The sequence below is a fragment of the Polypterus senegalus genome, chromosome 4 (genome assembly GCF_016835505.1).
Source record: "Polypterus senegalus isolate Bchr_013 chromosome 4, ASM1683550v1, whole genome shotgun sequence".
NCBI classification, from domain to species: domain Eukaryota; kingdom Metazoa; phylum Chordata; class Cladistia; order Polypteriformes; family Polypteridae; genus Polypterus; species Polypterus senegalus.
The window spans coordinates 113247755-113267591 of NC_053157.1; the positions used below are offsets into that span (position 1 = coordinate 113247755).

Sequence of the window (19837 nt, forward strand, 5' to 3'; positions counted from 1 at the left end):
AGGAAAGGGGATGTAAGTAAAATACAACACGTTGCAATATTAAGAATTACCTGACATCTTTTAATTGTATAGAAGATGTAAGCAGAAATAGAAAATGAAAAAAGTGTATTTGTTTTGGCAAGACTTGCAGTCTACATGCATAGGATGATGAAACTTATCCTAGTATGTGGCTGGAGTGACCAGTACATACACATTACCTGCAGGTTAATTTTGATTGCCACTTTGGCCTTTGTTTTTGTTTAGCAAATCTGTATTTAATATAACTTTGTATGTTTTATACGATTTAAGTTTTCAGAATTTTATTGTAAGGTTCAGATTTCTCCATTCTACTGCTTTTGCTCCGAGTCAGACTATATGATTTGAAATGAGAGATGTTATTAAATTTCTTCAGCTGCATAACAGGGGTGTAGCTGCTCTGATACTGCGAGAACAGTTTGTGTGCTGTCACTGGGAATAGGCACATGAAAGCTGTAGTCATGCCTTATCATTCTATACTGAGTTGGTCTTATATGTGGAATACAAATAAAATTGTTTAGTTAATTCAGTGGATTTCTTTGCTTGTTTAGTAAAGACAACCAGTTGGTTCCTAAATGTACAAATGTAAACTTAATCTCAAAACCACAAATATCAGATGCCTGATAAAATGACTTGTTAACAAGACAAAGTTAACTGCTTCTTGTGGCATTGATGTTAATTTTAGATTCTTATTTTGGTAGGATTCATCAAAAATAGTAATTAATGCTATTAATGTATGTATGTAATTAATTATTAATTATTTATGTATGTGTGCTTGTAAAGAAAAAAATAAGTATTCTGTGATCTTCATATATCATTCTTTCTATAACCCTTTCAAAATTCAACCTCAGTTAATAAAATCTCTGCCAGTTTGTTATTGGATACGAAGGTAATCTCCCCAGCCAAGTCATAAACAAAGTTCAGACTCTGATTTGTGTGTGTTACTGTTACGTTTAATAAATATGTTTGTTAATATTGTATGCACTGTCATTATTAAGAAGTTGTTATGACCATTTTATTTATGTTACTGAAAATCTAGCATTACACTTATTTTTAATTTAAGTACTTGCATCTTTACTCAATATTGGCCTATACTGTTAAATTATTTGCCTTTTGATTTCACTGTTAAAAAGTGGTATTGTTGCTCTGTAATTAGAGTTGACTACATGAGTAATTGCTTAATCAAACCTTAAAATTGACATTCAGTGGATTTAGAAAGTATTCAGACCCCTTCACTCTCTGTGCACTTTAATTTGTTAATTATAAATTGATATGTTTTACATTTTTTCATATCATTCTAGTCTTAATAACCCTTAATGACAAGGTGAAATAATTTTCAAAAAGGTTATCAAATTTATTAAAAATGAAAAACTGAAATCTCTCTTTTTATAGAAGTATTCAGACCCTTTGTTGTTGCAGTTTATATTGTTGTCAGGATGTGTCTAGAATTTGATTGTACTCTTAAATTGATTGAATTGACTTGACATAATTTGGAAACTTGCATACCTGCATATATAAAGTCCAATAAGTCGTACTGCATATTATAACAAAAAACAACACCATGAAGTCTGAGGAACTTTCTTTAGACCTCCGTGATAGATAAGGCATAGATTAGGACAAGGGTATGAAACTTTCTAAAGTTTTTAGTGCTCCCAGGAGCTCAGTGGTCTCAATAATTGTTAAATGGAAAACATTTGGAATCGCCAGCACTCTTCAGAGTTGGCTCTCGGTCCAACCTGAGTAGCCAGACAAGAAGGGCTTTCGTCAGGGAGGTGACTCTCACATAGCTTCAAAGTCCTCTGGTGAGATGGGAGAACATGTTGAAAGGATGACCATCTCAGCAATACTCTCAGTAGTTGGAAAAACTGCCCAAACCTAGGTTGTGAAAAGTTAAGTAGAGACTTGTCCAAGAAGACTCAAAGTTGTAATTGCTGCCAAAAGGGCTTCTGCAATGTTATTGAATTAAGGGTCTGTATAGTTATGAATAAGAAATTTAAATTTTTGATTTTTTAAATATATTTGCAAATCTTTCTGAAGAAATGTTTTCACTTTGTCAAGTTATTGAGTGTAGATTATTGGGGAAAAATGGTAAATTTATCCCTTTAAAATTAAATCTACAATGCAATAAATTGTGCAGAAGGTAAAAGTGTTTGAATACTTTCTAAATCCCTTGTAATTATTATATATTAGAATTTGTTGCATGTGTATAAGTATTGCAAACAGATGAAAATATTTTAATATCTGTACCCCTCACATATTTAGCAGAAGTAAGGAGTATTATAAGCAGAGACAGAAATGTTTTATAATTTTTTCAGTAGTGTACAGTTTATATGTTTATTACATCTTTAAAGTATACAGTGCAGTTGAAACTTGTTTTAATGGGAAGCTTTTCTTGTCTTTAGGGTTACTGCCTCCAAATACCGGGCCATGAATATTGGATACTGATACTGCTTAAGAGGGCAGTGCCTACATGGCATGTTAACAACAACAGCAAATGAAATTGAAATACAGGCAGCCCCCGGGTTATGAACGAGTTCCGTTCCTGCATACTTTCGAAACCCGATTTTGTATGTAAGTCGGAACACTGAAAATGCCCATTAATGGAAATATCGGCATAAATGCATAATGCTTTATTACTTATTTTATAGAACAACATTTCAGTCTTACTAGTAAAATGAAAACAAACCAGTATTACTGTACTGTCCAAATAATTTAAACTAAAATGAACCACAAGCATCTGTGGTATGTTGATCTTAAGCTTAAATATCCTACAGTTTTTGAACGCAGTTCCTCATAGAGTTGGATAAAGACATAATGATGACGTGAAAAGCTACCATTAACTGACAGTTGTTCCCTCAGCAGAGATGTGCAGTCTTCCCTGAGGGATTTCTGAAAGTGTCTTTTACTCTACCAGCAGCCAAACCCCCAAGTCAGCACAGCTGGGACTTGTACTTAGGACACACTGGGTGTTACAAACGGAAGGTTCTGCTTTGCCTCATTTAAACAGATAACTGTGTACCCGTGACAGAACTTATTGTGCAGCGGTGGGTACTGCTGGTTATTCAGTGACATTTGCTATCTTTTTGAGACAGCACAGCTGGAAAGCATACTTACAGTGCATCCGGAAAGTATTCACAACGCATCACTTTTTCCACATTTTGTTATGTTACAGCCTTATTCCAAAATGGATTAAATTCATTTTTTCCTCAGAATTCTACACACAACACCCCATAATGACAACGTGAAAAAGTTTACTTGAAATTTTTGCAAATTTATTAAAAATAAAAAAAAATTCAGAAAGCACATGTACATAAGTATTCACAGCCTTTGCCATGAAGCTCAAAATTAAGCTCAGGTGCATCCTGTTTCCCCTGATCATCCTTGAGATGTTTCTGCAGCTTAATTGGAGTCCACCTGTGGTACATTCAGTTGATTGGACTTGATTTGGAAAGGCACACACCTGTCTATATAAGGTCCCACAGTTGACAGTTCATGTCAGAGCACAAACCAAGCATGAAGTCAAAGGAATTGTCTGTAGACCTCCGAGACAGGATTGTCTCGAGGCACAAATCTGGGGAAGGTTACAGAAAAATTTCTGCTGCTTTGAAGGTCCCAATGAGCACAGTGGCCTCCATCATCCGTAAGTGGAAGAAGTTCGAAACCACCAGGACTCTTCATAGAGCTGGCCGGCCATCTAAACTGAGCGATTGGGGGAGAAGGGCCTTAGTCAGGGAGGTGACCAAGAACCTGATGGTCACTCTGTCAGAGGTCCTCTGAGGAGAGTGGAGAACCTTCCAGAAGGACAACCATCTCTGCAGCAATCCACCAATCAGGCCTATATGGTAGAGTGGCCAGACGGAAGCCACTCTTTAGTAAAAGGCACATTGCAGCCCGCCTGGAGTTTGCCAAAAGACACCTGAAGGACTCTCAGATCATGAGAAACAAAATTCTCTCTGGTCTGATAAGACAAAGATTGAACTCTTTGGTATGAATGCCAGGCGTGACGTTTGGAGGAAACCAGGCACCGCTCATCACCAGGCCAATACCATCCCTACAATGAAGCATGGTGGTGTCAGCATCATGCTGTGGGGATTTTTTTCAGTGGCAGGAACTGGGAGACTAGTCAGGATAAAGGGAAAGATGACTGCAGCAATGTACAGAGATATCCTGGATGAAAACCTGCTCCAGAGCGTTCTTCACCTCAGACTGGGGTGACGGTTCATCTTTCAGCAGGACAATGACCCTAAGCACACAGCCAAGATATCAAAGGAGTGGCTTCAGGACAACTCTGTGAATGTCCTTAAGTGGCCCAGCCAGAGCCCAGACTTGAATCCGAATGAACATCTCTGGAGAGATCTTAAAATGGCTCTGGACCGACGCTTCCCATCCAATCTGATGGAGCTTGAGAGGTGCTGCAAAGAGGAATGGGCAAAACTGGCCAAAGATAGGTGTGCCAAGCTTGTGGCATCATATTCAAAAAGACTTGAGGCTGTAATTGCTGCCAAAGGTGCATCGACAAAGTATTGAGCAAAGGCTGTGAATACTTATGTACACGTGATTTCTCGGTTTTTTTATTTTTAATAAATTTGCAAAAACCTCAAGTAAACTTTTTTCACGTTGTCATTATGGGGTGTTGTGTGTAGAATTCTGTGGAAAAAAATTAATTTAATCCATTTGTGGAAAAAGTGATGTGCTGTAAATACTTTCCGGATGCACTGTAGGACACTGGGAATTACAAGTAGTGGGTTCTGCTATTCCAGTTAAGTAGCCAGATTGTATTGAGCTGCTAACCTGTGACTGTTCTTACTGCACATCTACACATGCAGCTGGTTACATTCATCAAAACGTGTGTCCGAAAGCACAAAGTGATTGAAAGTAATGACCATATTGTGTAATCCTATTCCTCACTGTTAGTGAGTATTCATATATTTTTAAAATAGTTTCCTTCTTTTGTAATTAATAAAATGGATGTCACTAAATCAAAAGTAATTGAAGTTCAGTTTAAAAAAAGTGGGGATTTATGTGATCCTTTGTTTCTAGCAGAACTGTTGAGAGACCCACCAGCTGAAGTATGTGGCCATGCCAACTTTCATTCACAAAATCCATCAGTGTTAAAACTTTTTTTTTGTTTATATTATTTTTTTTCCCAGTCCCATGTAACATTTCTATCTAAGAGAAGTGTTACAATAGTTGTATAATAAAGAATTCAAAATGCCCACTCCATAAGATTATATTGATTAAACATTATACTTTATAGTTTTCCTTTTTAGTCACCAGTTTCAAAAGGAAATTATGAAAATCAAAGTATTCCTTATTTAAGGCATATTGGCTTTGAATATCAATATTCAACAGTATACAATGTAATAAAGTACTATATTCCATTAATTAACCATATCTGCTAAAACAAAAACAATATAATGAAAAACTGTTGTTTTTTTTTTTTCACAAACGGCATGTTTGAAGCATAACTGCAGTATTTTAATCTGTTTAAAAGCATTTTACCGTAATGATTCAGGATGTAGATAGACCTGGGTAATATATTGAATTTTCAAAATATTTTCAGAAATGTTCAAAAGCTAATATTCTGATGTTCAGCACTTTTATTTGATATTCCACTACTTCATCTGAATGTTAAATAAAATCTGCAAAACCTCTAGCTGTTCGTTGCCTGGCAGTGGTGAGCATGATAAAAACTGAACGAGGAATAGAAGAGGAAGTGTTTAGAAAAGGTAGGGGTTATCATTGCTAATTGCAAATTGTATAGTTTTACCTTGTAAGCACAACATCTAAAGATAAAACACATTACCACACATAAATGTATAGTAATTAATATTAATCACCTACATGACTTTGTCTTTTCATGAAGTAAAAATGCTTGTTTCTCCACTTATAGAGGAACATACTCTATGAAAATGTAAGTTTGCAGTATAGTGATTAGTTACTTTTCACACAGTGGAAGAAATAATTAGTCAATGCTACTGAAGTTTGTGATATTGTTGCAGCAATATTATTTTTTTAAAATGTTTACAGGTATTTCATATCCACAAAAACAATTACTTGGGTGGATATGGCATCCTTGATGTTTATTTTCTTTATTTCTAACAGCATGGGGTTTCTTTTAATTTATTGAATTGTTTTACTAGTACTTTTCTATTTTCAGGTTAAATGTGTTGCTCTGGCTTTACACTGTTTTTTTTTTTTTCTGAATATACTATGTGCATTTCTGACTGATGCTAAAAGGTTACAATTTCACTTTTAAAATGAATTCATTTTCCATTACCCACTTTCTAAAGTAATTTTTGTGATATCTAATTGTTGACAACAAGTGCACCTATATAATATTTTTATTATATGTAAAAGTGAACTGTAGTACTAGTACTGATGCCTCCACTTGGTGATAGTATTGGTTGCTGCTAATTTTGTAATTACTTTTTTTTAGCTAACCAAACCATGTCATATTTATGCGAGTAGTCTTTCATGAATGTTATAGACAGTATGTTTGCTGTTGACTCTGTCTGCAAGGCTCATAAAGTGATATCTTAATTTGAATGAACTTGCGACAGCTAAACCTTCATTATCAGACACCCAAATATGAAAGTTGTATATCTCTGGTATGGACTGAACTTAACAACTTTTAAAGAAAGTTGAATTCCAGATTCATCATACTCATGGTAAATATTATTTATTAGATGCCAAACTAAGTAAATTATTAGCTTTTAGGCTATGCAAAGTGCAATGCTTTTACCTTTGTACACTGTGTAGTACAATCTATCTACACTTAATAACCCATAATAACAAAGTGAAAAAAAAATCTCAGAGATTTGCAAATTTATTATAACAAAGAAATCAAAAACTGAAATTTCTAATTCGTATAACTATTCAAACTCTCAGTTCAGTACTTTGAGGAAGCCCCTTTTGCAGCAGTTACAGCTTTGTGTCTTCTTGGCTAAGTCTATACAAACTCAAAACACCTGTATTTGGGCAGTTTATCCTATTCTTCCAGGAATGTCCTCTCGGGCTCAATTAGTTTGGATGAGATATGTCTTTAAACTGCCATCTTCAGGTCTTTCACACATGTTCTATGGTGTTTAAGTCTAGGCTTTGGCTGGGTGTTTCAGGGTCAGTCAGAGATTTGTCCTTAAGCCACTCCAGTATTGTCTGAATGGTGAACTGTCATCCTAGTGCTAGCACTCCTAGAGACGATTTTCTTCAAAGGCCTTTCTACATTTGGACAGCCAGAAACAGTCCTAGTGATTCCAAACATCTGTTTCATAATTACTGAGCTTGCTGTGCTCCTGGGAATACTTAAAGCTTTAGACATGATTTTATATCCTTGTCCTGATCTGCACCTAATCACAATTCGATCTATGTGGTCTACAGAGCGTTCCTTGAACTTGATGGTTTGGTTTTTGCCCTGACATGTATTGTGAATTGTGGGACGTTATATGCACTTTTGTTATTATGGGCCAATGAGTGTAAATTGATGGACAAAAATCAATTTATCTATTTAAAATTAAATCTGCAACATAATAAAGGGGGTAGAAAGTCAAGGTTTTCTGAATGTGAAAAGTAAAGCAGTTTTAATGGTTTCTGAATCCACGGTGTGTGCACGTAGGTACGTGTGTGTATTGTTTAAAGATGGTAAATGCAGACTCGCTATGTTTTACAATAATGCCCTTAATATTAGCAAGTGCTTCATTTCTTTTCTGTGCTGGTCTACTCTAGGTGTCCATGTACTTGGTGATCATTTTGGGGATTCTGGATTTCTTTTTTCTGCAATTTCTGCTTTATATTTTCTGTATCTTTGTCTACCTATTTCTTTTACCCTCAGTTAAAGTCAGTTCTCCGTATATGTGCAATTTCTTTATCTTTTCCTATTTAGTGTGTACTACTGTCAAATTGATTTTAAGTACTATAAAACAATTCTTTAAAATACTGCCTTTTTTAGCATACTTCATTGTTTGTTTCAGACTTAAAGTTCAGCAGTCGTTTATAAATTTAGAAGCACAGTTTGTAGCTTAGTGTCAGAATTCAAAAGCTACGTTCTCATTTCAAGCCTCATTGCACAATTCCTATTTTTGCTCCGTTCTGATTTGCCTATCTTGACAGTTCATATTCATAAGTACAAATGACCCTTATCTAATTATAATGTACATGCATCAGTCCTCCAAAACAGCACACAAATGCGCAAATTGGTAAGTTTGTGCATGAGCCATCTGCGTGACCAACAACAAGTATACATCACTTGTGAGACAGCTCATGTTATTAAAATCGACAAAATGAACACACTGCTGGCTAGTGTATGCATTGCATCTTGTTTTGGAGGGTAGCAAACGGTTTGTTAGTCATACATGATTAGTTTGAGAAGGAGAAAAAAGGCCAGGCAGCTAGCTTTTGGTGTTTTTGCATTTACTGCTGGCACTGCTGCACCAAGAGTTGTATGGCAATGTATGGGAATGAGAAAGGAGCCAGCAATGGTGGGACCATGACTGTACTTCAATTTAATTTGCAACTCGCATCTACATTGACTTTACCCAGAAATGTCATTAATGTTTCTCAGATCAATACAAAAAAAATAATGTAACCATATAACCTTTTCAGGAATGGAGATCACATCTAAGAGTATTTTTATAGGAATTAAAATGAAACCTGACATGTGTGCTACGCTGATAGTTTTACACTTTTAAAAGATACCTTTTCAAATGTATATTTTGTTTAAAATCAGTCTGCGTAATACACTTGATAAATCTATTTGCACACATTTTATATGTACATACTGTATAAGTTTGTATATATGCCTGCAGTGCCATAACAAGTACAAATGCTGTTCATTGTTATTTCTATTTAGTTTGGTCATTCATCCGAAGTCTGTATGGCGTTTCCATCAAATACTCCAGTATTCCTACCATATATAAACGATTGTTAGGTTAATTGATGATTTTGTATTGGCTAAGTGTGTGTAAGTTTGGAATTGTGTGTGAATAAGTGTGGTACCTTGTTCACAGTTGATTCCTTCTTTGTGCTTAATGATGCCTTTGCTCACAACACTGAGTGTACCTGAATTGGGCTTGAGTAATGTTATCTTGATCCTATTACACTCAGCTACTGCAGACGGCTCTGGAGGTTGCCAGAGATTAGGGTAACATCTGCAAAAAACAAAATTTTAGTCTTCACATTTCTGCAATAAAAACTGAACTAGCCTTGGTTTCCTATCCATGGAAATACAGTCATATGAAAAAGTTTGGGAACCCCTCTTAATTGTTTGGATTTTTGTTTATCATTGGCTGAGCTTTCAAACTAGCAACCAAGGTTATTTTAGTTTTGCCTTTTTATATTTGTTTTTATTTCTACTGTATATTTTTTCTGACCTTACTTGGAAATTCAGTTTAGTTTTAGTTTTCCTTCATCGTGTACTTTTACTTTTAGTTTAGTTTTTATTTTACAAAGACATTTCTATTTCAATTTTATATACAGGGTGACACAGAAAAACGGGAACTTTTGAAAAACCCAATAAAAATAGAAGAAATCCAACAAAAAAATTTTATTCACAGCAATTGAACCACTACAACTTGCCTTTTAAGAGACAGTAAGCCAAATTATCAATGTCTGAAAATTACTTCCTGTAGATGCCGTCCTCCTGTACGTATGCATTGTTCCAATCTGCTGTTGAGGTTCCCCATTGATCGCTGCAACATCTCAGCTGGGATACCACGAATTTCATCTTGAATTCTTTGTTTCTGTTCATTCAATGTCCTTGGCTGAGTCTGTAGACCCGACTCTTAAGGTAGCCACACAAGAAAAAATCACAAACTAACAAATCCGGTGATCTTGAGCACCAGGGAAGTTCACAGAATCTTGAGATGACATGGTTACTGAACAATTCTCACACAGCTGCCATTGATGGCCTTGCAATTGATTACTAAATTACTGAATGGCAAGACTGTTTACAGCTCAAGGTCCCTGTTCCGCAGTGCTGCCAACTGTACATGGCTGCCACTACGCATTTCAAAAGTTCCAGTTTTTCTGTGTCACCCTGTTTATTAGTTTTAGTAATTATAGTATGGTTAGACAGCTACTATGGAGTTTAGTTTTTGTGTCACAATGAGACAGAACTGTATACTTAATGGATTTGGATATAATATGAATTTAATGTTAGTGGAAGCTTACTACACAACACACTTTACTATTTGGTTTTGTTTTTGTCTGATAAAAACAAATGTAATCAAAACCAGGTACTGAATATGAACAATTTTACACAATTTTATAATTTTTAAAGTATTTTCTATGCCATTCGTGTTGAACAAATTTGCACTGGCTGTGGGCACTTTTTTCTCTTCATTGTATTGTCCAAAATGGGCCAATTTGTAATGAACTTTAGGTGAATTTTAAGGTATGAGGGGTTTTTACTCTAAATGTCTACAACACACAATATATCCTACTCCAACGACAATGTGATTATAATGAATGCCTTCAATATTGCATTCAAAAATCTCAAACACTGGGCTTTGTTATTTTCTACCAGCTATATTGATCTCTGGTTCCATCTCAGGCACAAACAATTTATAGACAGAATTTTGCACCTGCAGGCCTGGAAAGATACAACATGGACAGGTGTGACCATGAAAACCACAGGGTTTAAGAAAGAACAGGACTCTTAGGGTTGAATCAGTGAGCAGACCCCACCTAGCTGTATTAAGGGAAATGAATAGCCCATTATAAGAACAGTAAACCTTTAATGAGCAGAGTAAGAGCAGGTAATAAGAGTATGGAAAGGCACAAAACAACAGAGACAGCATCTGAGATTAAGAACAATAAGTACAGCATTATCTAAACCTGTTTATCCCAGAGTAGGATCACAGGAACTCGAAGCCTACCCCAGCAGGTTTGGATGCAAAGCAGGAAAAATCCCTTGTATGCAATATGAATGATATGGCTGATGTTAAGAACAAAAAGAATATGATAATTCAACTATCTAATTTGAGAGAGAGAGAGAAACATTGAAAAAATGGAGACAGATATTTTAAAATATAATTCTTCTACTGGATTATGTTCACAATATCAGGTATTTTGAGCTGTGAATATGAACTAAAAAAGATAAATAAATAAATAAATATAGAATTAATACAAAAACACATGAGTATGTTTAGCTTTTCACCATTTGGCAGACTGTCTTCCCCCACCTACCTATAGTTAAGTAGACCCATTGCCAACTCAGGAATTTTACAAGGTTTGTGTTGCTGTGTTGTTAAACATCGTTTTAAAAGTAAAAGTGATTTGTCAGTAATAATACGCTGATCTTGTATTATGACCAAATCAGTCTCTCTATCAGTGCCATTTTATTTTCAAAAATTGGGAGTGGTCTCCCCTCGACTTTCTCGTGTACTCAGATATGGGGATGGATATTTGAGGAGTAAACCACAAGACAATGATTATATTATTTACATTAAAGAACCATCAACAACAAATCAAATTAATAATATATTGAACAATTATTATAACAGTTAAGTTGAATAAACCAGACTCTACAGCTGTATGAATAAAAAAAAAAAACAAGTATGTGTTCAGGTAAAGTACCACTTCCGGTTAATGGATTTGGCCCAAAAGTTAATAGAGATCTACAGTTTGGTGTAACAACCACATGCCGAATTTCATCCATCTATCTAGTTGCGTTTTTGAGATATCGTGTTTATATATACACACACAGACATACTTCCAAAAAAAGGTATTTTTGGACTTCGGGAGTTCTAAAACATCAAGATTCATCAAAATGTCGAGGCCGATTTTGTTTCATGATTAGTATACTTTCTCTGTACTTGGTATGTGAAGTGGCAGGTGAATTACTGTCAACAAAAAGCCAGGCACCTGAGAAATAAACTGAAACATTACTCACTCGTGATTTTTCTGTCCATACGGTAAAGTTTTTGCTGAACAGCACATTCTGATTTCAGGCATTTGAATTATATCTTGATATACAAGTGCAATAAAAGGCGACACGTAAATCTGCTTTCTAATTCCCACGCTTTATGTGTGTAATTTAGCTCGTTCTGTGACAGCGCATATGCTGTGTGAATAGCCACCCTCCTTCACCAGCCGCTGTTCACTGGATGAATATGTGTGGGTGGCTCATGGTGGATGGCTTTCAGTTTTAAAGTAAAAAAATTATAAGGGTTAAAAACTAACAGCAAGAAAATCAATTCAAAAATGAAAACTAAAGTTATGTTTAGTAAATTATTTTATTTCAGTTAGTCTTTCCAGCTACTTTAATAATTTTGTTTAGTTTTAGTTTTTCATTTCAGTTTTGTTAATTATTTTATTTCAGTTTATGAAAATTTTTTTTTAATAATAGTTTCAGTTTTGATTTTAGTTTTCGTTAACTATAATAACCTTGGTAGCAACTTCCTTTTAATATATGACATGCCTTATGGAAACAGTAGTATTTCAGCAGTGACATTAAGTTTATTGGATTAACAGAAAATATGCAATACAGTGGTGTGAAAAACTATTTGCCCCCTTCCTGATTTCTTATTCTTTTGCATGTTTGTCACACAAAATGTTTCTGATCATCAAAAACATTCAACCATTAGTCAAATATAACACAAGCAAACACAAAATGCAGTTTTTAAATGATGGTTTTTATTATTTAGGGAGAAAAAAAATCCAAACCTACATGGCCCTGTGTGAAAATGTAATTGCCCCTTGTTAAAAAATAACCTAACTGTGGTGTATCACACCTAAGTTCAATTTCCGTAGCCACCCCCAGGCCTGATTACTACCACACCTGTTTCAATCAAGAAATCACTTAAATAGGAGCTGCCTGACAGAGAAGTAGACCAAAAGCACCTCAAAAGCTAGACATCATGCCAAGATCCAAAGAAATTCAGGAACAAATGAGAACAGAAGCAATTGAGATCTTATCAGTCTGGTAAAGGTTATAAAGCCATTTCTAAAGCTTTGGGACTCCAACGAACCACAGTGAGAGCCATTATCCACAAATGGCAAAAACATGGAACAGTGGTGTACCTTCCCAGGAGTGGCCGGCCGACCAAAATTACCCCAAGAGCACAGAGACGACTCATCCGAGAGGTCACAAAAGACCCCAGGACAACGTCTAAAGAACTACAGGCCTCATTTGCCTCAATTAAGGTCAGTGTTCACGACTCCACCATAAGAAAGAGACTGAGCAAAAACGGCCTGCATGGCAGATTTCCAAGACACAAACCACTGTTAAGCAAAAAGAACATTAGGGCTCGTCTCAATTTTGCTAAGAAACATCTCAATGATTGCCAAGACTTTTGGGAAAATACCTTGTGGACTGATGAGACAAAAGTTGAACTTTTTGGAAGGCAAATGTCCTGTTACATCTGGCATAAAAGGAACACAGCATTTCAGAAAAAGAACATCATACCAACAGTAAAATATGGTGGTGGTAGTGTGATGGCCTGGGGTTGTTTTGCTGCTTCAGGACCTGGAAAGCTTGCTGTGATAGATGGAACCATGAATTCTACTGTGTACCAAAAAATCCTCAAGGAGAATGTCCGGCCATCTGTTCGTCAACTCAAGCTGAAGCAATCTTGGGTGCTGCAACAGGACAATGACCCGAAACACACCAGCAAATCCACCTCTGAATGGCTAAAGAAAAATAAAATGAAGACATTAGAGTGGCTTAGTCAACGTCCTGACCTGAATCCAATTGAGATGCTATGGCATGACCTTAAAAAGGCGGTTCATGCTAGAAAACCCTCAAATAAAGCTGAATTACAACAATTCTGCAAAGATGAGTGGGCTAAAATTCCTCCAGAGCGTTGTAAAAGACTCATTGCAAGTTATTACAAACGCTTGATTGCAGTTATTGCTGCTAAGGTTGGCCCAACCAGTTATTAGGTTCAGGGGGCAATTACTTTTTCACACAGGGCCATGTAGGTTTGGATTTTTTTTTCTCCCTAAATAATAAAAACCATCATTTAAAAACTGCATTTTGTGTTTACTTGTGTTATATTTGACTAATGGTTAAATGTGTTTGATGATCAGAAACATTTTGTGTGACAAACATTCAAAAGAATAAGAAATCAGGAAGGGGGCAAATAGTTTTTCGCACCACTGTATGCATCATAACAAAATTAGACAGGTGCATAAATTTGGGCACCTCAACAGAGATATTACATCAATAGTTAAGCCTCCTTTTGCAAATATAACAGCCTCTAAACGCCTTCCATACAAAATCTCTTCAGTTCAGTTAAATTTGATGGCTGCCGATGATGGACAGCCTGCTTCAAATCATCCCATAGATTTTCGATGATATTCAAGTCAGGGGACTGTGATGGCCATTCCAGAACATTGTATTTCTCCCTCTGCATAAATGCCTTTGTAGATTTCGAACTGTGTTTTGGGTCATTGTCTTGTTGGAATATCCAACCCCTGCGTAACTTCAACTTTGTGACAGATGCTTGAACATTATCCTGAAGAATTTGTTGATACTGGGTTGAATTCATCCGACCCTCGACTTCAACAAGGGCCCCAGTCCCTGAACTAGCCACACAGCCCCACAGCATAATGAAAGCTCCACCAAATTTGACAGTAGGTAGCAGGTGTTTTATTTGGAATGCGGTGTTCTTCTTCTGCCATGCAAAACACTTTTTGTTATGACCATATAACTCAATTTTTTTCTCATCAGTCCAAAGCACTTTGTTCCAGAATTAATGTGGCTTGTCTAAATGAGCACTTGCATACAACAAGCAAACCTGTTTTTGGCATGAGTGCAGAAAGGGCTTCTTTCTCATCGCCCTGCCATACAGATGTTCTTTGTGCAAATTGTGCTGAATTGTAGAACGATGTACAGACACACCAACTGCAGCAAGATGTTCTTGCAGGTCTTTGGAGGTGATCTGTGGGTTGTCTCTAACCATTCTCACAATCCTGCGCATATGCTGCTCCTGTATTTTTCTTGGTCTGCCAGACCTTGGTTTAACAGCAACTGTGCCTGTGGCTTTCCATTTCCTGATTGCATTCCTTACAGTTGAAAATGACAGTTTAAACCTCTGAGATAGCTTTTTGTAGCCTTCCCCTAAACCATGATATGGAGCAATCTTTGTTTTCAGGTATTTTGAGAGTTGCTTTGAGGATCCCATGCTGTCATTCTTCAGAAGAGAGTCAAAGGGAAGCACAACTTGCAATTGACCACCTTAAATACCTTTTCTCATGATTGGACACACATGTCTATGAAGTTCAAGGCTTAACAAGCCAATCCAACCAATTTGGTGTTGCAAGTAATAAGTATTGAGCAGTTACATGCATTCAAATCAGCAAAATTACAAAGGTGCCAGTCAGTTTTTCACATTTGATTTAATTTCATACAACTAAATACTGCTTCACTAAAAATCTTTGTTCGGAAAACACCCCAGTACTCAGATGTTCCTAGGAAATGAAAAACATACCACTGCTATCTTTTTTGTTGAAAGTAGAGTAAATTATTATGCAGGCTGAGAGGGTTCCCAAACTTTTTCATATGACTGTACATGACAACAGAATAGATAAGATACATTGCTACTCTAACTTAAAGAATTCTCTAGTTATTACAAAGACTGTGACCATGAATATTGGTCAGCAACCCCCAGAACCCCATATTCTTAATATTCTTTTCACAAGATATCATAAAGAATATAGTCCTAAGCCTTCTCCAGATTTTCTGAGCACATGTGAGACAGAACTAACAAACCAATATGACCAATTTGTGATATAGTTGGCCCACACTTTCACAGTCAGGGCAAACTCACTTGGCTTCTTTTGTACGAGAAATTAAATATTTTTCCTTGAGTCTCCATTCTTGTCTCCCTTTTTACAAATGATAATGACATGAGCTGTCTTGTAAAACTGTCCTTGACTTCAATACAGTAATTTAGATGAGTGAGTTAAGCAATCAGTGCTTTTTGCATGCAGATTTTATAGACTATTTTGACTGTGTCACTATGGAAATTTTATGAACATTATGAAGACCTTACTCATAAAAATGGACACAGTTCTAAGTAATGCTTCCATCACTGCACTGCCTTTTACAAGGAGCGTACACCCACTGGGTTTATGACTTCCTCAAAATGTTCCTTTCATGTCATGATGATAATCCTCAGTTAAAGTCAGTATTGGATCAATCTAGGTAAAGTCCAGCCTGCCCTTCCTGTGTAATCCTGCGGTTTGCCAGATTGTTTTAGGTGACTTCCAGGGCTCGTTCTTCTTTGTCTCTCTCTTGTTTCTGCCTCTTCTCAGTGACCCCCCTTATAAATGTTTGCCAAGTTTATCCCTGCCATAAGTGCATACATAGTGCATACATAGTATATCTGTGCAGTATACAGTGGGTACGGAAAGTATTTAGACCCCCTTCAATTTTCACCCTGTTATATTGCAGCCATTTGCTAAAATCATTTAAATTAATTTTATTGTATTGGACAAGTGATGAGCAGTGCCTGGTTGTCTCCACACATACCGCTTAGAATTAAGGCCAAAAAGTTCTATCTTGGTCTCATCAGACCAGAGAATCTTATTTCTCACCATCTCAGAGTCTTTCAGGTGTCTTTTAGCAAACTCCATGCGGGCTGTCATGTGTCTTGCCTCTCCTCAGTGTGTGGAGACAACCAGGCACTGCTCATCACTTGTCCAATACAGTCCCCAGAGTGAAGCATGGCGGTGGCAGCATCATGCTGTGGGGGTGTTTTTCAGCTGCAGGGACAGGACGTCTGGTTGCAATCGAGGGAAAGATGAATGCAGCCAAGTACAGGGATATCCTGGACAAAAACCTTCTCCAGAGTGCTAAGGACCTCAGACTGGGCCGAAGGTTTACCTTCCAACGAGACAATGACCCTAACGGAGTGGCTTCACAACAACTCTGTGACTGTTCTTGAATGGCCCATCCAGAGCCCTGACTTAAACCCAATTGAGCATCTCTGAAGAGACCTAAAAATGGCCGTCCACCAACGTTTACCATCCAACCTGACAGAACTGGAGAGGATCTGCAAGGAGGAATGGAACTTGTTGCATCTTTCCCAAGAAGACTCATGGCTGTATTAGCTCAAAAGGGTGCTTCTACTAAATACTGAGCAAAGGGTCTGAATACTTAGGACCATGTGATATTTCAGTTTTTCTTTTTTAATAAATCTGCAACAATTTCAAAAATTCTTTTTTTTGTCTGTCAATATGAGGTGCTGTGTGTACATTAATGAGGGAAAATTTTAATTTAAATGATTTTAGCAAATGGCTGCAATATAACAAAAAGTGAAAAATTGAAGGGGGTCTGAATACTTTCCGTACCCACTGTATGTAGATTTATATAGTATTATAATTTAGTTTTCAGTTAGTAATTATTGGAGAATGTTACTAGGTTTTAAATATTGCCACATGTAATGTATTTGGTTCCCAGCTCACTATGAGGTTTTATTTTGTAACAGTTGAATTAAAAATTACCATTTGTGTGACCTGCCTTACATTTACTATGAAGTAACATGTATGTCTTTTTTTTTTTAAAAAATAGGAGAAAGATCAACGAAGTTTAGATATTAACACTGCCAAATGTATGCTGGGTCTTCTTTTAGGAAAGACATGGCCACTATTTCCTGTATTCAATCAATTTCTAGAGGTAATGATTTCATGTTTTTAGGGGTGCCATCTTGTAAAATATATTTCAGAGCTGAATTTTGGTTTTTTTAATTGCTCCATATGGTTTTATTAAATTTTATTTTATTTTATGAACTGTTTAGTTACAGATGACATTTTTCTTCATCAGTGTTGTTTATTTCCAATTAAATGAAAGTTTTAGAAATGTAAATTACATTCACAATATTTTAAGAAATCCCTAATGCTGTAGACTGTTGGAACATTTGCTCTATTTCTGAAAAGTAGGCATTGGTTTTATGTTCTTAAATCTGAGAAGCAGATAGTAAAAACTAAACTGTGGTCTAGTTGAAGGGCAGGCAGACTGTGTTTGTTGGCAAGACTACTGGCGCCTGCTGGTTTGAGTTTGAAAAGAAGAGATAAATTCTTTTTAATTTTTGCATTGCATCTATTTCCTTAGTAGTTATCCATATGTTTACAGAAGTATAGCAAAAATGCATTTGAGGACACCAGGAAAAAAAAACAGCAAATTAAAAAAAATAGGAAATCATAAGAAATTAGAGGATAGTTTGATTTAGAACAAAATGCTCGGTCTTATAGTTGAAGCAGATACTATATCAACTTTTAAAAACTGATTTTCATAACTTTTTTTCAAAACTTTGCTTTCATAAATAGATGAAACAAGAATACTTACTGTACTTGCATATGTTTAATCATAGTTATATTTAAGTAGATGCAAAAGTGAGACACATTAGCTGAAGTATAAAGTTAAAAAGATAACATCCTCCCAATTGCTTCATTTGGCTGTATTGTTTCATTCTGCTGTGATGCATTATAGCTCCCAGGAATGCAATCCCCAACATGCAGATATTTAAGTTAATTGGCACTGTGAGCCTCTTCCTGCTTTGTAGAAAAATGTTGCCAGCATAGGCTGCAGGTCCCTGAAACTGGATTAAGAGGGTTCAGTAATTAGATTTATACTGTAGTTTATGCTAAATATTCTTCAGTTTACAGCCTGCACATTTTTAATTGACTGTAATAGTTTTTCATATAATTAATAAACCTCTAGCCAGTCTCCTTCTTAATTATTGTCTTGCTCAAAGCATTGCACTGCACCATTAGCCATAGGATGGTTCAATTATTATGTATTTTTTGTGTACCTACTTTCTTTGTTAGTGTAAGTAAGCATTTGCTTAATGCCCTTTCTTATTTAATTAGGATTTAAAGCAATAATTTTATTTGGGCAATCAACAAGGAAAATATTTAAGAACATCTTTTGTTTTTTATTTTAAGTTCTTAGGCAATTCCTTTACACACTAAATAAAAAAAGAGTATGAATAATACATGGAATTATTAGCAGCCATTTCTATTATGTTCAGTAATTCCAACAAACCTTTTTTTTTTTTTTTTTTCCAAAAACCATCACCAAACAATTGTATTTCTCAACTGAATAAGATGATCTGACGGGTGAGAGAGTCTGAACTAGCTGTAATGGTAGTACATTTAAGAGTACTAAAATCGGGATATCTGTTGGCCAATTTAGAAACAGCGATATTATCTGCAATATATGGCTGTAACCTGTAGACTCTGTTGTATTTACTTCTAATACTCTTTATTTAAATTGAAATACTGTAACGCTGCATCCATTTTTCAGTTAATCACTTTATACCTAGCTTCAAAAGTAGTCATCACTTCTATTTTACATTTAACTCCATGCATTCGAAAATCATTCAAACAACTGTTTATTTAAATTGGGTTAATCACCATGCTCTTGCATTTCAGTATATGCTGTTTTGAGGAAAATTACTCAGCAAATTTATATTATATAAAACATAATTGAAAACTTATATTGACAATTATCTTTAAATGCAGTTAGATTAAATAAAAGGTGACTTAGGCAAAAAAAAAATAATTAACCTGCTAATTAAAAGGAGTACTGTACCAAAGACCTTCAGCTATTGTGGCAACCTAGAATGGTAACTTCCTGCACCTGCGTCAAATAATGTGATATGAACTGTTTTTGTGGCAGACATACTTTAGTTTTGCAGAGTTTAAAAAATTTTGAAGATAACGTTCAAGAAATCATAGGACTGAACATGCATGTATAGAGACAAGGTTTAAAACAGGTGTTAGTATTATAACACATTAAATTCAGTAATTCACTAGCCTATAATTCTGCATTTTTATTTGCTGCTAATATATTAGTAAATGGCATATTAAAACAGCA

At 35.7% G+C, this 19837-nt stretch overlaps 1 protein-coding gene across 2 annotated transcripts in view; it reads left to right on the forward strand.

The window, feature by feature from the left end:
* The window catches only part of dcun1d4 (DCN1, defective in cullin neddylation 1, domain containing 4 (S. cerevisiae)), a 72002-nt gene that overhangs the window by 40204 nt on the left and 11961 nt on the right, over nt 1-19837 (forward strand). Inside the window, exons 9-10 of one of the 2 annotated variants that reach the window (XM_039751186.1) lie at nt 2418-2586; nt 17531-17614. In XM_039751186.1, coding sequence (XP_039607120.1) covers nt 2418-2513 — 96 coding nt within the window. In that variant the 3' untranslated portion in view covers nt 2514-2586; nt 17531-17614. Of the gene's footprint in view, nt 1-2417; nt 2587-17530; nt 17636-19837 lie in introns of those variants that run through there. The other variant, XM_039751185.1, reaches the window with a different exon arrangement.